Source organism: Setaria italica, chromosome II, assembly GCF_000263155.2.
Source record: "Setaria italica strain Yugu1 chromosome II, Setaria_italica_v2.0, whole genome shotgun sequence".
Lineage (NCBI taxonomy): Eukaryota > Viridiplantae > Streptophyta > Magnoliopsida > Poales > Poaceae > Setaria > Setaria italica.
This window is the reverse complement of record NC_028451.1, coordinates 16,552,518-16,566,505: the sequence shown is the minus strand read 5'-3', so window position 1 is coordinate 16,566,505 and position 13,988 is coordinate 16,552,518. Positions and strand designations below refer to the sequence as shown.

The 13,988-nt window shown below is 50.3% G+C and overlaps 1 protein-coding gene across 1 annotated transcript; it reads right to left on the bottom strand.

Annotated features, from left to right (window-relative positions):
- Positions 1-8,462: 8,462 nt before the first annotated feature.
- LOC105913755 lies at positions 8,463-8,858 on the bottom strand. The gene has a single exon (XM_012843622.1). It carries the CDS (start codon positions 8,856-8,858, stop codon positions 8,463-8,465), a length of 396 nt encoding a protein of 131 aa, XP_012699076.1.
- Between the last annotated feature and the right edge of the window lie 5,130 nt (positions 8,859-13,988).

Genomic DNA, 13,988 nt, shown 5'->3' with positions numbered 1-13,988 from the left:
CACATCATATCCCAGTGAAGTCAGCATGGCAATAGCCATAGAGGCCCTCCATCCAGACCAAGTCAACTCGAAAGCGTCAGACCAAGCCAAGCTAGAGCTGAAAGTAGTCAGACAGGACCCTCGGGAGGCCGTGGCCACCGTTGGGCTAACCCAAAACCCGAACGCCCAACAGAAGACCTTCGCAATAAGATCAATGCCAGCCGCGATGCCTGTACCATCATCGATGGACGGCGCCGTGAGCGCAAGCAAGAAGTCAAACACCCTAGAGATGATACTGATGGGTTCCCTGCCTTCTCAAGATGTGTGAGGAGGACAACTCTACCCGAAAAGTTCAAACCTCTGGGTATCACCAAGTGCGATGGCAAGCAGGATCCAGTCCAATGGCTCCAGTGCTACTCGCTGTCAGTACAAGTAGCCGGGGGAAACGATGACACTAAAGTCATCTACTTCCCCATCTGCATGGAGGCGACGCTACTCACATGGCTCAAATCATTGGATAAGAACTCCATCGACTCATGGAAAAACCTCAAGGTGGCATTCACCAACAACTACGCAGCGGCAATGCAGCATCCTGGCAACAGGATCGACTTGTCTCGTGTTAAGAAACAAAAAGGCGAGACCCTGCGGAGCTACTTACGTCGCTTTTTCGACAAGAAGGCCTCAATCATGGATAGCACGGAGCGTGACGTCATTGACTGCTTCCAAAACGGCCTCCATAATCGGCGGATGTTCCAGGACTTTGGCAGAAGATGCCCCGCTGATGTCAAATCTCTCAAGATCATGGTATAGAAGTGGGCAGATGAAGAAGATAGGGAGATTGAAAGGTTCGAGTCCAATTGCAATAAGAGCCAACACAACAACAATTAGAACAATGGCCAACGCAACGACAAGAACCGCAACGATCACCCCAACAATGACAACCGAAATAACTACTCACGAGGTCACAACCGCAAGCGCAAGCTAGACAACATTATCGCGGCAATCTCGCAGTCGTCCAAGAAAGGTGACAGCAAGAACCAAGACAGGCCCTCATTCAACGAGATCCTGAAGAAACAGTGCCCATGGAATCCATACCATAAGCACTCTGTGATAGATTATTTCAGTCTACGCAGAGTCATGAAGGACCTGTTAGAGCCATCTGGCACCAAAGATAAGGGCAAGGCCAAGGAAGACTAAGATGATGGTGATAATGGCAAGGTCCAGAACCCATCCAACATCGTCAACATCATCTTCGGTGAAACCTCGGGTACTGCTACTAAGCGGTCCCAGAAGCTCACCCTTCGAGAGATAATGTTCATTAAACCTGCGATGCCAACGTTCCTCAAATGGTTCGAGGTGCCAATTACCTTCTCCAGGAAGGACCAAGGGGCTAGTTTCTCAGACCTAGGACGATATCCCCTCGTCCTGGACCCGGTTGTTGCTAGCTCTAGACTTACTAAAGTACTCATCGACGGTGGCAGCAGTCTCAACATGTTGTTCGCTAAGGCACTGAAGAAGATGGGTCTCGACGTCACTGATATGCTCACCCTGACGAATTCCCTGTTCTACGGGATCGTCCTAGGCAACACGACCCCTCAGACAGGTGGTTTTGCTAGTTACCTTTGGGACCAAAAAGCACTACCGGACAGAATACATCCGGTTCGAGGTGGCGCTGTAGAAAAGTAGATGGGAAACACCACACACCCTAATGAGGGAGAGTGACCTCTCTATATATGGCCAATATGGCTTGGAGTACAAGGAATACATCAAGTGTACAAGGAAAGGATAAATACATCCTAATATACATATATACTTCCTAATACCCGCCCATAGTCGAAGCGGGAGGATCAGGGATGCACAGACTGGAGCTAAACTCAGTAAACAAAGGAGTTGGCAGGCCCTTCATCATGATGTCCACGAACTGGTGAGAGGACGGCACATGGAGGACCCAGACCTCAGCCAATGCCACCTTCTCACAGACGAAGTGAATATCAATCTCGATGTGTTTCGTGCGCCGATGATGCACCGGGTTGGCTGTCATATAGACAACACTCATGTTGTCACAGTAGACAACAGTGGCCGAAGGAAGTGGGACATGAAGCTCCTGAAGAAGTTGACGCAGCTAGCAACACTCTGCCACAGCATGAGCCACAACCTAGTACTCCGCCTCAGCAATAGAATGAGACACAGTGGTCTGGTGCTTGGAGGATCAAGACACCATATTGTCACCGAGGTAGATGCAGAAGTTGGAGGTGGAGCATCTAGAGTCTGGGCAGCTAGCCCAGTCGGCATCGGAGTAGGCGGTCAGAGACTGAACAGGGTCGGTGCCGATGTGAAGCCTGGAGGAGAGTATGCCGTTCACATAGCGCAGGATGCGCTTGATTAGGGCCTTGTGGGGCTCACGCGGGTCATGCATGACGAGGCACACCTGCTGAACTGCATACGCGAGGTCAAGTCAAGTCAGAGTGAGGTACTGAAGAGCCCCAGCAAGACTCCGATACTCAGAGCCATCCTGTAGCTTGGTGCCGTCGTGTGCCAAAAGCTTGGCATGAGTGTCAAGGGGAGTCGCTGTAGAGTGACACTCAGCTATGCCAGCATGCTGAAGAAAATCCAGGATGTACTGTCGCTGAGACAGGAACAGGCCCTGGGAGGAGCGCGTTACGGAGATGCCAAGGAAGTGGTGTAGGTCACCAAGATCCGTCATGGCGAACTTGGAGTGAAGACGCCCCATGATGTGCCAAAGAAGAATCGAGGACGAGGTGGTGAGGATAATGTCATCAACGTAGAGTAGCAGGTAGGCGATGCCTATCCCTCTTTGTACAAAGAGGGAGGTGTCGGAGGTGGAGGCGACGAAGTCGAGCTGTCAGCTAGAGCACTGCGATAGTTCATCGGAATCGGAGAGGGCGGAGAAGAAGTCAAGGCTGTCATGCCCTAGTAGTGGACTTGTTGGATTGCCCCAGTCACAAACCGAGTGACAGGGCGTGGAGGGGCAGGAGGCGACGAGGAGGGCGCAGGAGGTGCTAGGGTCGTAGGGGCGGGGAGGTAGGGGGAACCGTGGGCGCTCGCCCGACCAGTCAGAGCGCTTGCATGCGCGGTCGAGGCGCTCTCCTATGGGATGGTCGGAGCGCTTACCAGTTCGGTCAGGGTGCTCACCCGACCGGTCGGAGCACTCACCGGAGCGATTAGGGCACTCGCCGGACTAGTTGGAGCGCTCGCCCGACCGTTCGGAGCGTTCGCTGGTAAAGGAGAGAGCGGCGTCCGCCCACAGACGGAGCGGGGTACACGGTCGGTCCACATACCAAGATGGCGGGGTCGTTGTCAGTGAGTTCTTGCAAAACAACAGGTGAGGGCTGCGGCTGCTCGACGTCCGAGGATGGGACGACCAAGGTGGGAGCAGGAGCATTGGAGGGGCTGGACAAGAGGAAGTCGAGCTGCGACAGGTGAGTGGGGTGGGAGGAGAAGGGGAAAATGGACTCATCGAAGACAACGTGGCAAGAGATGATGACTCGACGAGTGGACAAGTCAAGGCAGTGGTACCCCTTGTGAGAGGAGGGATAACCGAGGAAGACACATGTTGTGGAACGAGAAGCAAACTTGTGGCGTGCCGTGGCTGAGAGGTTAGGGTAACAAAGACAACCGAATACACGTAAGTGAGAGTACTCGGAGGCTGGAAATAGAGGAGGCGGTAGGGAATGTCATTCTGAATGGCAAAGTAGGGGCGTCGGTTCAGAAGATAGGTGGCGGTGGCGAACGCCTTGGCCCAGTATGGGGCGGCCATAGAGGCGTGAATGAGCAAGGTGTGAGTCATGTGATTAAGGGTGCATAGGACATGCTCGGATTTCCCATTTTGGGGAGAAGTATAGGGACATGAGAGGTGCAAGTGGATACCCTGAGAAGTAAAAAAAGATGTGAGAGGATTATTGACAAACTCGGTCCCATTGTCAGCTTGGACGCTTCGAACGAGAAGACTAAATTGAGTATGAGCATAGGAGTAGAAGGCAGTGATGTGTGAGCAACTTCAGACTTGTGAACTAGAGGAAACGTCCAACAAAAATGTGAGAAGTCATCCAAAATGACTGGGTAGTAGCGATAACCAGAAACGCTAGCAACGGGAGAAGTCCAAACATCATAGTGAATTAACTCAAAAGGAGCAGAGCTGCGAGAGCTAGAATGTGAGAAAGGTAACCACACATGTTTCCCTAACTGACATGAATGACATAGAGTGTGAGTGTCTTTATTACAGGCAATAGATGAAATCTGTCTAAGCATAGCTATGACGGCAGGACTAGGATGACCAAGACGGAGATGCCACAAACTGAAGGAGATGGCAAGACCGGCGTGGGGTGCTGCAAAGCTGGCTGTTGGAGGCATGATGTAAAGATCACTGGCACTATTGCAGTTAAGGATCACGCGTCTGGTCAAAAAATCCTTGATAGAGAAACCAAAAGCGTCAATCTCTATGGTGTAGTTATTGTCCTTAGTAAACTGACGAATAGAAATTAGATTACAAATTAAAGATAGGATAATAAGGACATTGCTATGTAGAAAGTGGGAGATGGGGGTGGTGAGGGTGAAGTTGCCACGGCACATGACGGGAAGGGTGTGACCGTTACCGACGGTAATGGAGGAGTGAGAGGGAGGGAGACGGGAAAGAAAAATACCGTCCGAAGATGACATGTGGCCGGAAGCACCTGAGTCAACGACCCAGCCGCCGTTCTGCAGTGCCATCTGGTTCAAAGCGGCAACCAGACCCGCCTGGTCCTAGGTTGGCACCTGAGTGTGCGCCTGAACGAGGGCGTAGGTGGCATGGGCCTGCGGAGGAAGGGCTAAGGAGGCTAGGTGTAACGACTTAGGTTCATTAGCTGAGATAATCCTAAGACAAGTTTCCTAATGTACCGTCTCCATCAGTCGACCCCTGACACCCAGCTTAACCGCCGGTTCCCCTCTAAGTCTCAAAAAATAAATGGTATTCCTCCAAATCTTGGAGCTGTGGGAGAACCAAAGACTGAGTGGTGGACCCACAACTAGATCCCCTAGTTCTCTCGAGCCAAACGCGCAGCGTGCGCCTTGCTTCAGAGTTTCCCCGCCGTGTGGCTTAAACTCTCCGACACGTGCCGCCTCGCCCAGTCGTCGGCCGCAATAGAATAGATCAGCGCGCCTCCCTCCCAATCGCGCGCGGAAGCCCCTGCAACCCTTTCTGCCTCACCTCGTCTCGCTCGCACCCTCGCCGGTCGCGCCAAGGCGCACTGTCGCCGCCGTGGCATAGGTTTTGCCGATGTCACGCCAGACCGCCTCGCATCCCGCACCCATCACCTCGCTTGGATCCCCGGCTGCGCGCCCCGATGTCTTCCGGCTTTCCCGCCTCTCCACAGTCGTGCCGCTCACGAGCGCGCTCCACAACGATGCCGCCCTCGCCAACCACGACTTCGGTAGAGACAGCTCCTTTTTCTACCTCGCCAGTGATGTGCCCCGGCAAGCCGCTGTTTTGCGCTCGCTCGTGCCACCGCTCGCCCTGTCACCTCGCCTGTTGCGACCTCGCTTGCAGTGCCTTCCTTCCTGTCACACGCCAGTCAAGTCGCCGCCCACAATCCACCGCTTGACGCGACCAGACCCTGCTCGCCTCCGCCAACTCTAAATCCCGGCAAAACCGCGCCTGCGCCGGCTTTGTCTCCAGTGCCCAATGACCAAAGACCCTGTCCCCGAAGCTCTGCTTTGCCGCCCATCGCCGCTCAATCGCCGCCAAGGCAGAGCACTCCATCCTTTTCTTCCCGATCTTCACGCTGCTCAAACTCTCTCTCTCTCTCTCTCTCTCTCTCTCTCTCTCTCTCTTCCACGCAGCTATAAAAAGGAGTACCAGTGCCCCTACCGGAGTTTTCTTCGCCATCGCTGTTTCGCCGCACCATACTCTGCTCGCACTTGAGCACTGCCGCTTAACTCTTGAGAAGTTCCCCTCTCCGCTCAAACCCGCTTCTCCCCAACCCACCAGCCGCCTGTTCCTCCGCACGGTGCTAGAGCTTGCTTGTTGTCCACAAGAAGCACCGCCGCCGCTGGAGCACTGTCGAACCTTGCCGCCGCCCAAGCCTTAGCGCCTTAGTCCTTCTGCCCAAGTCTGTTCCTTCCTGATCCCAAAACTTCACAAGTAGACCTGAAGGTAAGCTGCTAACCCTTCCCGGTTTGCCCGACCCCTTTTTCCATCTCGCCCGACCCTGTCTGTTTCGCCGACCCTTATCCGCCTCATCCGAGGGCTCGGCTGTATCTTTTCTTTGACCCGAGGGTATCTGTGTAAAATTTCGGGGACTTCTCTGTGTCAAGTCTGAGGACCCCGGTACAGTTATTCCTTAAGTTTAAGGGTCAGATCATAAGTTTCTCCCCATCCGACCCTTTTATCCTGTTCTCCACCAACTGAAGTTGGACTCCCCACCTTTCCTGTAGCTTTGCTACAAGTCCTGGGCTAAAGCTTGCAAGTGTTGTTGAAATAACCATCTAAGTGCTAACTCCTGCATTTGCATTCGTGTAGAGCTACATCTCGCCGACGCCACCTACGAACAGCATCCGGCGCCAGAAGACGGAGCAATAGCTGAGCCGCCGATCGCAGGAGATGAAGCAGAACCCGCTGAGGACTAGTTTGTCTCCACCCCGCTTGAAGGCAAGCCTCGGAGCATGAACCCAACTTTCTAAACTTGCACATGCCTTCCTTCTTATGAATGTGCATTTACGTTATAGGAGTTGTTTGAAACCATAGATGCATGAACTAGTTCCCTTGATCTGAACACTAGTTTGTTGAGTCCGAGTAGTTGCAATGCTTAATAGGACTCGGTAAAAGTCGAGTGATTTCCTATCACTCGCGAGTTATAGGAGTTGGTTGTTCTCCTTCTGGTTACAACTATAAGGACGATGGACGGGGCAGGGTTTGGTGAACTCTTTTGGTGGTCGGCTGATCGCCCCGTCTATTTACTTGAATCTGTTTAAGGCCCGACAGTGGTGGTGTTCGTGATCAAGTGTTTGAAAGTACTAATCTCATACCCATTATGGGATGGGGAAGCCTAGTACCTGATTGAACCTAGACGTGAGCGGTTCGATCCACTGTCTCTGGAACAGAGTTCCCCTGCGGCCGCATGTGGTGGCAAGTGTGGTCACGGAACGGTAGAGGCCGGGTCTGTGGAACCTTGCACCAAGGGAAGTGGGCCCAACATGGGTTAGGGTATTAATCAGGACGGCCGACACAGGAAGCGACCCTCGGTGGTGCGCGGATGTCATGAGGTTAGGTTCGCCATGCATGGTTAAGAAACTTGAATCGATTCGTCTGTCTCTCACAGTTTGAGACTGCTTGATTGCTATGCTACACTGAGTAAAGAAGGAATCTGATGATGACATGGACTTGATGTTGAGCTTATACACATAATGTTTGGATCTATGCTTGTTTAATATAAGTTGCCAATGTAGACTGGTTAATGAACTTAGAATCTGAGCTAAAACCTTGAAAGCAAGGACCTAACATAGTTGCTTTTAGCAAACAAAACCCCTCAGCCAAAGAGCCTCGCATGTCTAGAAGAGGTGGAGTAGTTTTTCCCACTGGTCGGTTAAGTCTTGTTGAGCTTAAAAGCTCAGCCTTGTTTGTGCCATCTCTTTTCTGGTGAAGTTGAAACTTCCGAGCTTGCTGCTGTTGGCACTTGGCCGCCCTAGCTTCCTCCTGGGTGGACGGTCGAGTGGGGTCCTTCCTCGGACGGCGGGGAGTGGGATCACTGATGTCCTGTTTGGCCTCACCAGGGACATCCGACCCCGGTGCTAGCTTCCGCTATGTTTTGTCTTCCGTTGTTCTTGAACCTTGTAAAACTCTGATTTCAAACCAGTGTGTCCTGAATTGTTGAACTAATTATTTGATCTGTTGTATTCTCTGGAACCGCTCACCTTCGTGTGAGCTATGCTAACTCGGTCCTGTTTTAGTGGTTAAATTGGATGAAATCCGACGGATCGTCGAGTTAACTTGGTTAAAGCATGGGATTCGCATGTTAGGCGACTTAACCATGCTTTAGCTAAGTTAATACGAGGTGTTCCGCCACACTAGGGGTGCCGGCGCGCTAGCCCCCACCGCCCTGACCGCCGGCCGGCTGGAAACCTGGGGCGCCGTAGGAGCTAGGCCCCGGACCAAAGTAGAACAACAGGATGGTGGGCCGTGGGGGCCTGCCATCATGGAAGCCACTGCCGCCGCCTTTCTTCTGCTGCCACTTCTTCTTGTGGCCGCCGTCTTGGCTGCCACTACTATTGTTGCCGCTGCCGCCAGTCTGGATAGAACCAGATGACGGGCGACACCCACCTATACAGTCGGAGGATGAAGACGATGAAGAGTTCCCACCGAGGAGGGTGGTAGACTTAGAGATCTTCTCCTCATTGGCGAGGCGAAGTTCCTTCAAGGTGAGCATGCCCCGTGCCTGGGCGAAGGACGAGAAGCACGGGTTGAGGCCGTGGAGGAGGTTCAGGACAAGCTAAGAGTCCTGAACGGGATGGCCAATGTCCCAGAGGGCGTCGGTGAGGGTCTTCATGTGACTGCAGTACTCGACGATGGAGGAGTTGCTCTGTGTCATGGAGTGGAAGTCATGGCTGAGGAAGATCACCCGAGACTGCTTGTTGGCACGGAAGAGGCCCTCGATGGCGAGCCAAAGATCCCGAACGATCTGATCATCATCGGTCATGGTGAGGTTGAGAACGGAGTCGTCAACGGAGCTGAAGAACCAGGAGTGGACGCAGCAATCCGCTTGATCCCAAACGGGGTCCTGGGGACGGGGCGCCACTGTGCCGTCGATGTGCGACTTGAGGCCAAACTTGCCGTGCATGGACTTGAAGAAGGATGCCCACTTGGTGTAGGTGGAGGACTTCAACATCATGAGAATGTGATACTAGACGTCAACATCAACCAAGACATCTTTGCATGGAAACCAGTGGACATGTCGAGGTTACCCAGGGAGTTGATCAAGCACTCACTCAACGTGAATTCAAAAGCTACACAAAAAGGCAACGCCTACGATAATTCACCCAAGGTAGAAGGAAAGCCATCAAGAAAGAGCTAGCCAAAGTACTCGCGGCGGATTTCATAAAAGAAATCTATCATCCAGAGTGGCTCGCCAATCTTGTCCTGAAGCGAAAGAAAAACAACAATGAGTGGAGGATGTGTGTCGACTACATAGACCTCAATAAGCACTGTCCAAAGGATCCCTTCGGGAACCCTAGGATTGATCAAGTCATCGACTCCACAGCTATATGCGCCCTCCTCTGTTTCCTTGATTGCTACTCAGGGTATCACCAGATAGCTCTCAAAGAAGAACACCAGATCAAGACCGCGTTCATCACCCCATACAGAGCCTTTTGCTACACAACAATGTCTTTCAGGCTGAAGAAGCCGACACCACATGTCAACGGGCCATCTAGGAGTGCTTCAAGAAGCAGCTACACCACAACGTGGAGGCATACGTGGACGACATGGTTGTAAAGACTAGAAATCCCAATGACCTGATTGCGGATCTAGAAGAAACTTTCGCAAGTCTGCGAGAATTCCGGTGGAAGCTCAACTCGACAAAATGCGTCTTCGGCGTGCCTTTCGGGAAACTACTTGGTTTCATCATTAGTCACCGAGGCATTAAAGCTAACCCCGACAAGATCTCCACCATCATTGATATGCATGCCCTATAAGGCATCAAGGATGTCCAGAAGCTGACTGGATGCATGGCGGCCCTCAATAGATTCATCTCAAGGCTTGGAGAACGGGGCCTACCCTTCTTCAAACTACGCAAGTGGCAAGACAAGTTTCAGTGGACTGAGAAGGTAGATCAAGCCCTACAAAAATTAAAGGACTTCCTATAAAAGTCACCGGTCCTCACGGCGCCAAACCCCAACGAAGACTTGCTGTTGTACATCGCCATGACTACCAACGTCGTCAGCACGGTGATCATAGTCGAAAGACCAGAATCAGGCCATGTATACAAAGTACAGAGGCCCGTTTACTTTTTCAATGAGGTATTGTCAGATTCCAAGACCAGATACCCACTGGTCCAGAAATTGTTATACGCAATACAGCTCACCTCGCGGAAGCTACGCCACTACTTCCAGGAGCACAACTCTCCGTCGTCACAGATTTCCCTCTTGAAAAATTCCCCATAATCGAGATGCAACAGGAAGAATATCTAAATGGGCGGTAGAAATCAAAGCACTATCCCTAGAATTCAAGTCGAGGACTGCAATCAAGTCCCAGGCCCTAGTCGATTTTATGGCAGAATGGCGGGAGAATCAACTACCAATGCCAGGAGAGCATCCAGAGCATTGGGCCATGTATTCCGACGGATCACTCATGCTCGAGGGTGCCGGCTTTGGGAAGTATCCAACAACAAAGTTGAATAAGAAGCACTTCTGCACGGGCTCCGCCTGGTAGTCTCGCTAGGAATCAAGCGATTGTTGGTGTACTTGTGGTGATCAATCAAGTCAGCGATGAGTGGGATCACCACAAAGAGAACATGGATGCGTATTGCATAGAAGTACGCAAGGTAGAGAACAAATTCTCTGGTCTGGAGTTCCACCTTGTAGTTCGCGACGACAACGTTGCCGCGGACCTTCTATCCAATCTTGGATCTACTCGTGCTCAAGTTCCGGCAGGGGTTTTCGTCCATGAGCTAGACAAGCCATCCATAATAGAGTCGACACCATCAACAACCACTAATCGAGGTCCTACCACACTAGATCGGGAGGTTATGATGATCGACGTAGACTGGAGAGGTCCCTTTGTCAACTACATCAAAGAGCACAAGCTACCGTCAGACAAGATAGAGGCAGAGCAAGTCTTACGGCGCATCAAGAACTATGTTCTAGTCCAAGACAAGCTTTACAGAAGAGGCGCGATGTTAGAAATACTCAAGAAGTGCATCTTACAGCAATATGGAAAGAACATGCTGGAGGAGATCCATAAACACTTTTGTAGCAATCATGCGTCTTCACGCACGATCATGGGCAAAGCTTTCAGAGCAGAGTTCTATTGGCCTACAGCTCTCGCTGATGTCGAGGAACTACTCCACCGATGCCAAGGATGTCAATTCTTTGCCAAGCAACAACACATCCCTACCTACAAGCTAATCACCATACCACCCTCTTAGCCCTTTGCATGCTGGAGGCTCGACATGATTGGTCCACTGCCCACGGGGCCTGGAGGATTCAACCGAGTACTGGTGGCAATTGACAAGTTTACCAAGTAGATCGAGGTGAAGCCAATAACCTACCCCAAGGCAGACAGAGTACTCAACTTCCTCAACGAAATTGTCCACCGCTACGGCTTCCTCAATCGCATTATCACAGACCTGGGCTCCAACTTCAACAATCACGAGTTCTGGGAATATTGCGAGAACAGCGGGATCGACGTCCGACACGCCTCTATCGCTCATCGCGGGCCTATGGCTACGTTGAGTGCGCTAATGGGATGGTACTGGAAGCTCTCAAAAAAAGGCTGCATGATATCAGAAACATGAAAGGAGGCAAGTTGCTCAAAGAACTACTCAATGTCCTCTAGGGGATCCGTACGCAACCGTGCAAGCCTACAGGGCAATCGCCCTACTTCTTGATCTGCGGATCCGAAGTTGTCCTATCTGCTGATGTCATGTGGAAATCCCTAACAGTCAAGCAGTACGAGAAAGGTGCAGCAGAAGAAGCAAGGCGTCTAGACTTAGACAGTCTCGAAGAAGCTCGCTGTGCAGCACTCGTCCAGTCTGCAAGGTACCTTGAAGGAATCCACTACTATCATGATCACAATATCAAAGAACATTCGTTCAATATAGGCGATATGGTCCTGAAGCGTATCCAAGACACCAAGGGGCTCCACAAGCTAAACTCACTATGGGAGGGACCGTTCGTCATATCCAAGGTCTCTAGACCTGGGTTGTATATGCTCCAACATCTCTCTAGTGAAGATGTCGACAACTCGTGGAACATCGAGCATCTATGTCATTTTAACCTATAAATCAGATTTACATATTCATGTAAATCGGCCACCGGTCCTAGTTGTAGAATTACAACTTAACAAAGCAGCCATATTTTTGTCGTACTTCGACTACTTATTTCTGCCTTATCGCGGCTTGCAGAAGCAAGTTCGACAGTACTCCTAACAAGCTATTCAGCTCCTTGGGAAAAATTGCCCAATTGCGGCTTGTAATAACAAGTCTACAAAACTCCAATGAGCTATTTAGCTCCCTGGGCAAAATCGCCCAAATTGTAGCTTGTAATAACAAGTTTGTAAAACTATAGCAAGCTATTCAGCTCTCTGGGCAAAATTGCCCAAGTGTGGCTTGTAGTAACAAGTTTGCAAAATCCCAATGAGTTATTCAACTCATTGGACAGAATCGTCCAATCGTGACTTGCAGAAGCGAGTCTACAGTTCACAAAAAAAGGTTATACAACCTTAGTGGGACAAATATATTCAATCGCGACTTGTAGAAGCAAGTTTGCAGTAATCCTAATGAGCTATTCAGCTCCCTGGGCAAAACCATCCAAATCGCGGATTGTAATACCAAGTCCGCAAAACTCATTAGAGCTATTCAGCTCCTAGGGCAAAAGTCATCCAAATACGACTTGTAATAACAAGTCTGCAAAATTTTAATAAGTTATTCAACTCACTGGACAAAATTGTCCAATCACGGCTTGTAAAGCAAGTCTACAGTAAACTTCATGAGTTAGTTAACTCATTGGACAAATATGTCCCTTAGCGGCTTGAAAAAAAGAAGCCATCAGTACCTCAGGAGTTAATTAACTACTTGAGTAACTATTCACCAGACAAAATTTTCTTGTCGTGGCTTGTAATAAAAAGTTGGCAGTTCCAGGTTTTCTAGAGCACAACATCAATACAACCCAAAGAGGTTGTAAAGATAGGTGCTAGTCGACGAAACCCAGAAGAGACTACTCGCCCAGAGGTCTACTTACCAAATAGCCTGAGTACTTGCAACATACAAAAGGAGAATGCGATCTTAAAGTACTCTACAATGTGCATCTGACGAGGCTCACAAAAGAAGCCTTATGCGCAGACACTCACATTAATTGTACGAGCAAGCATCAGGATTAATTGTGAGAGGCACTAAAAATAACAAGTCGCAAAGCAAAAAATAATTGCGCAAAGACTACATTATATATTACACATCAAGCATCCATAATCGTTTTCTGTACAATACTAATGTTTGCTTGATATAGATCTACTCAAGGTTCAATTGCTTGGCCACTTTTTCAGCAATTGGGGCCATCTCCTGCATATATTGTTGAATGGCTTCATCAGTACAGTTGTCCGCCACGCCCTTAGCAATGGGTGCCAAATCAACTTTCGGGTAGAACGACTTCATGAAGCTCAACACCTGCTAGGAGAATGACTTAGCTATCTTCTGAATATAGCCGGAAAGCTTCTCCAGCATATCCTTGAGTACATTTTCCAGCGGACGGGACTCCACGCCCTCAACTCGTGGCTCAATCATGTCCGCAATTGGCTGGGCGGCTTCGACAATCTTGCTCAAAGTGGATGTTGTCGTCATCATCTCAGCCTCGCGCACCTGGATGGTCTTCATGGCTTTGACCAAGTCAACTTCACCATCTTTGCGCATTTTCCTCTCTTTCTCTAGGTGATGCTCTAGATTTTCATATTTTAGTACTAGCTTGTCATGCTGATTAGCTACGCGGTAATGCGCGTTCTTCCAATCTGTGACTTGTCCTTGAAGATCTTCATTTAACTTTTTGAGCGCTGCACAAATAATACACAAGAGGATCAGTATTACAAACAGAATCAATACTCGAAATTCGTTGAGTAGAGCAATTACCTTTGATTTGCTGGTTCAACAATTTGTTGCACTCCTTGAGACGGTCTTTCTCCTCCTCAAGTTGTTGGATGCAGTTACAATAGTCAGCGGAAGCTCCATCCTACATCGTCAGCAGTCGGGAGGAGCACTCCCTCTCCTTGGCAAGTTCTTTTTCAAGGGCCTCAGCACAAAGTACTGTGTCCC

Bases quoted from the DNA above. Each gene is read 5' to 3' on its own strand.
- LOC105913755 (XM_012843622.1), bottom strand. From the start codon at position 8,858: ATGTTGAAGTCCTCCACCTACACCAAGTGGGCATCCTTCTTCAAGTCC.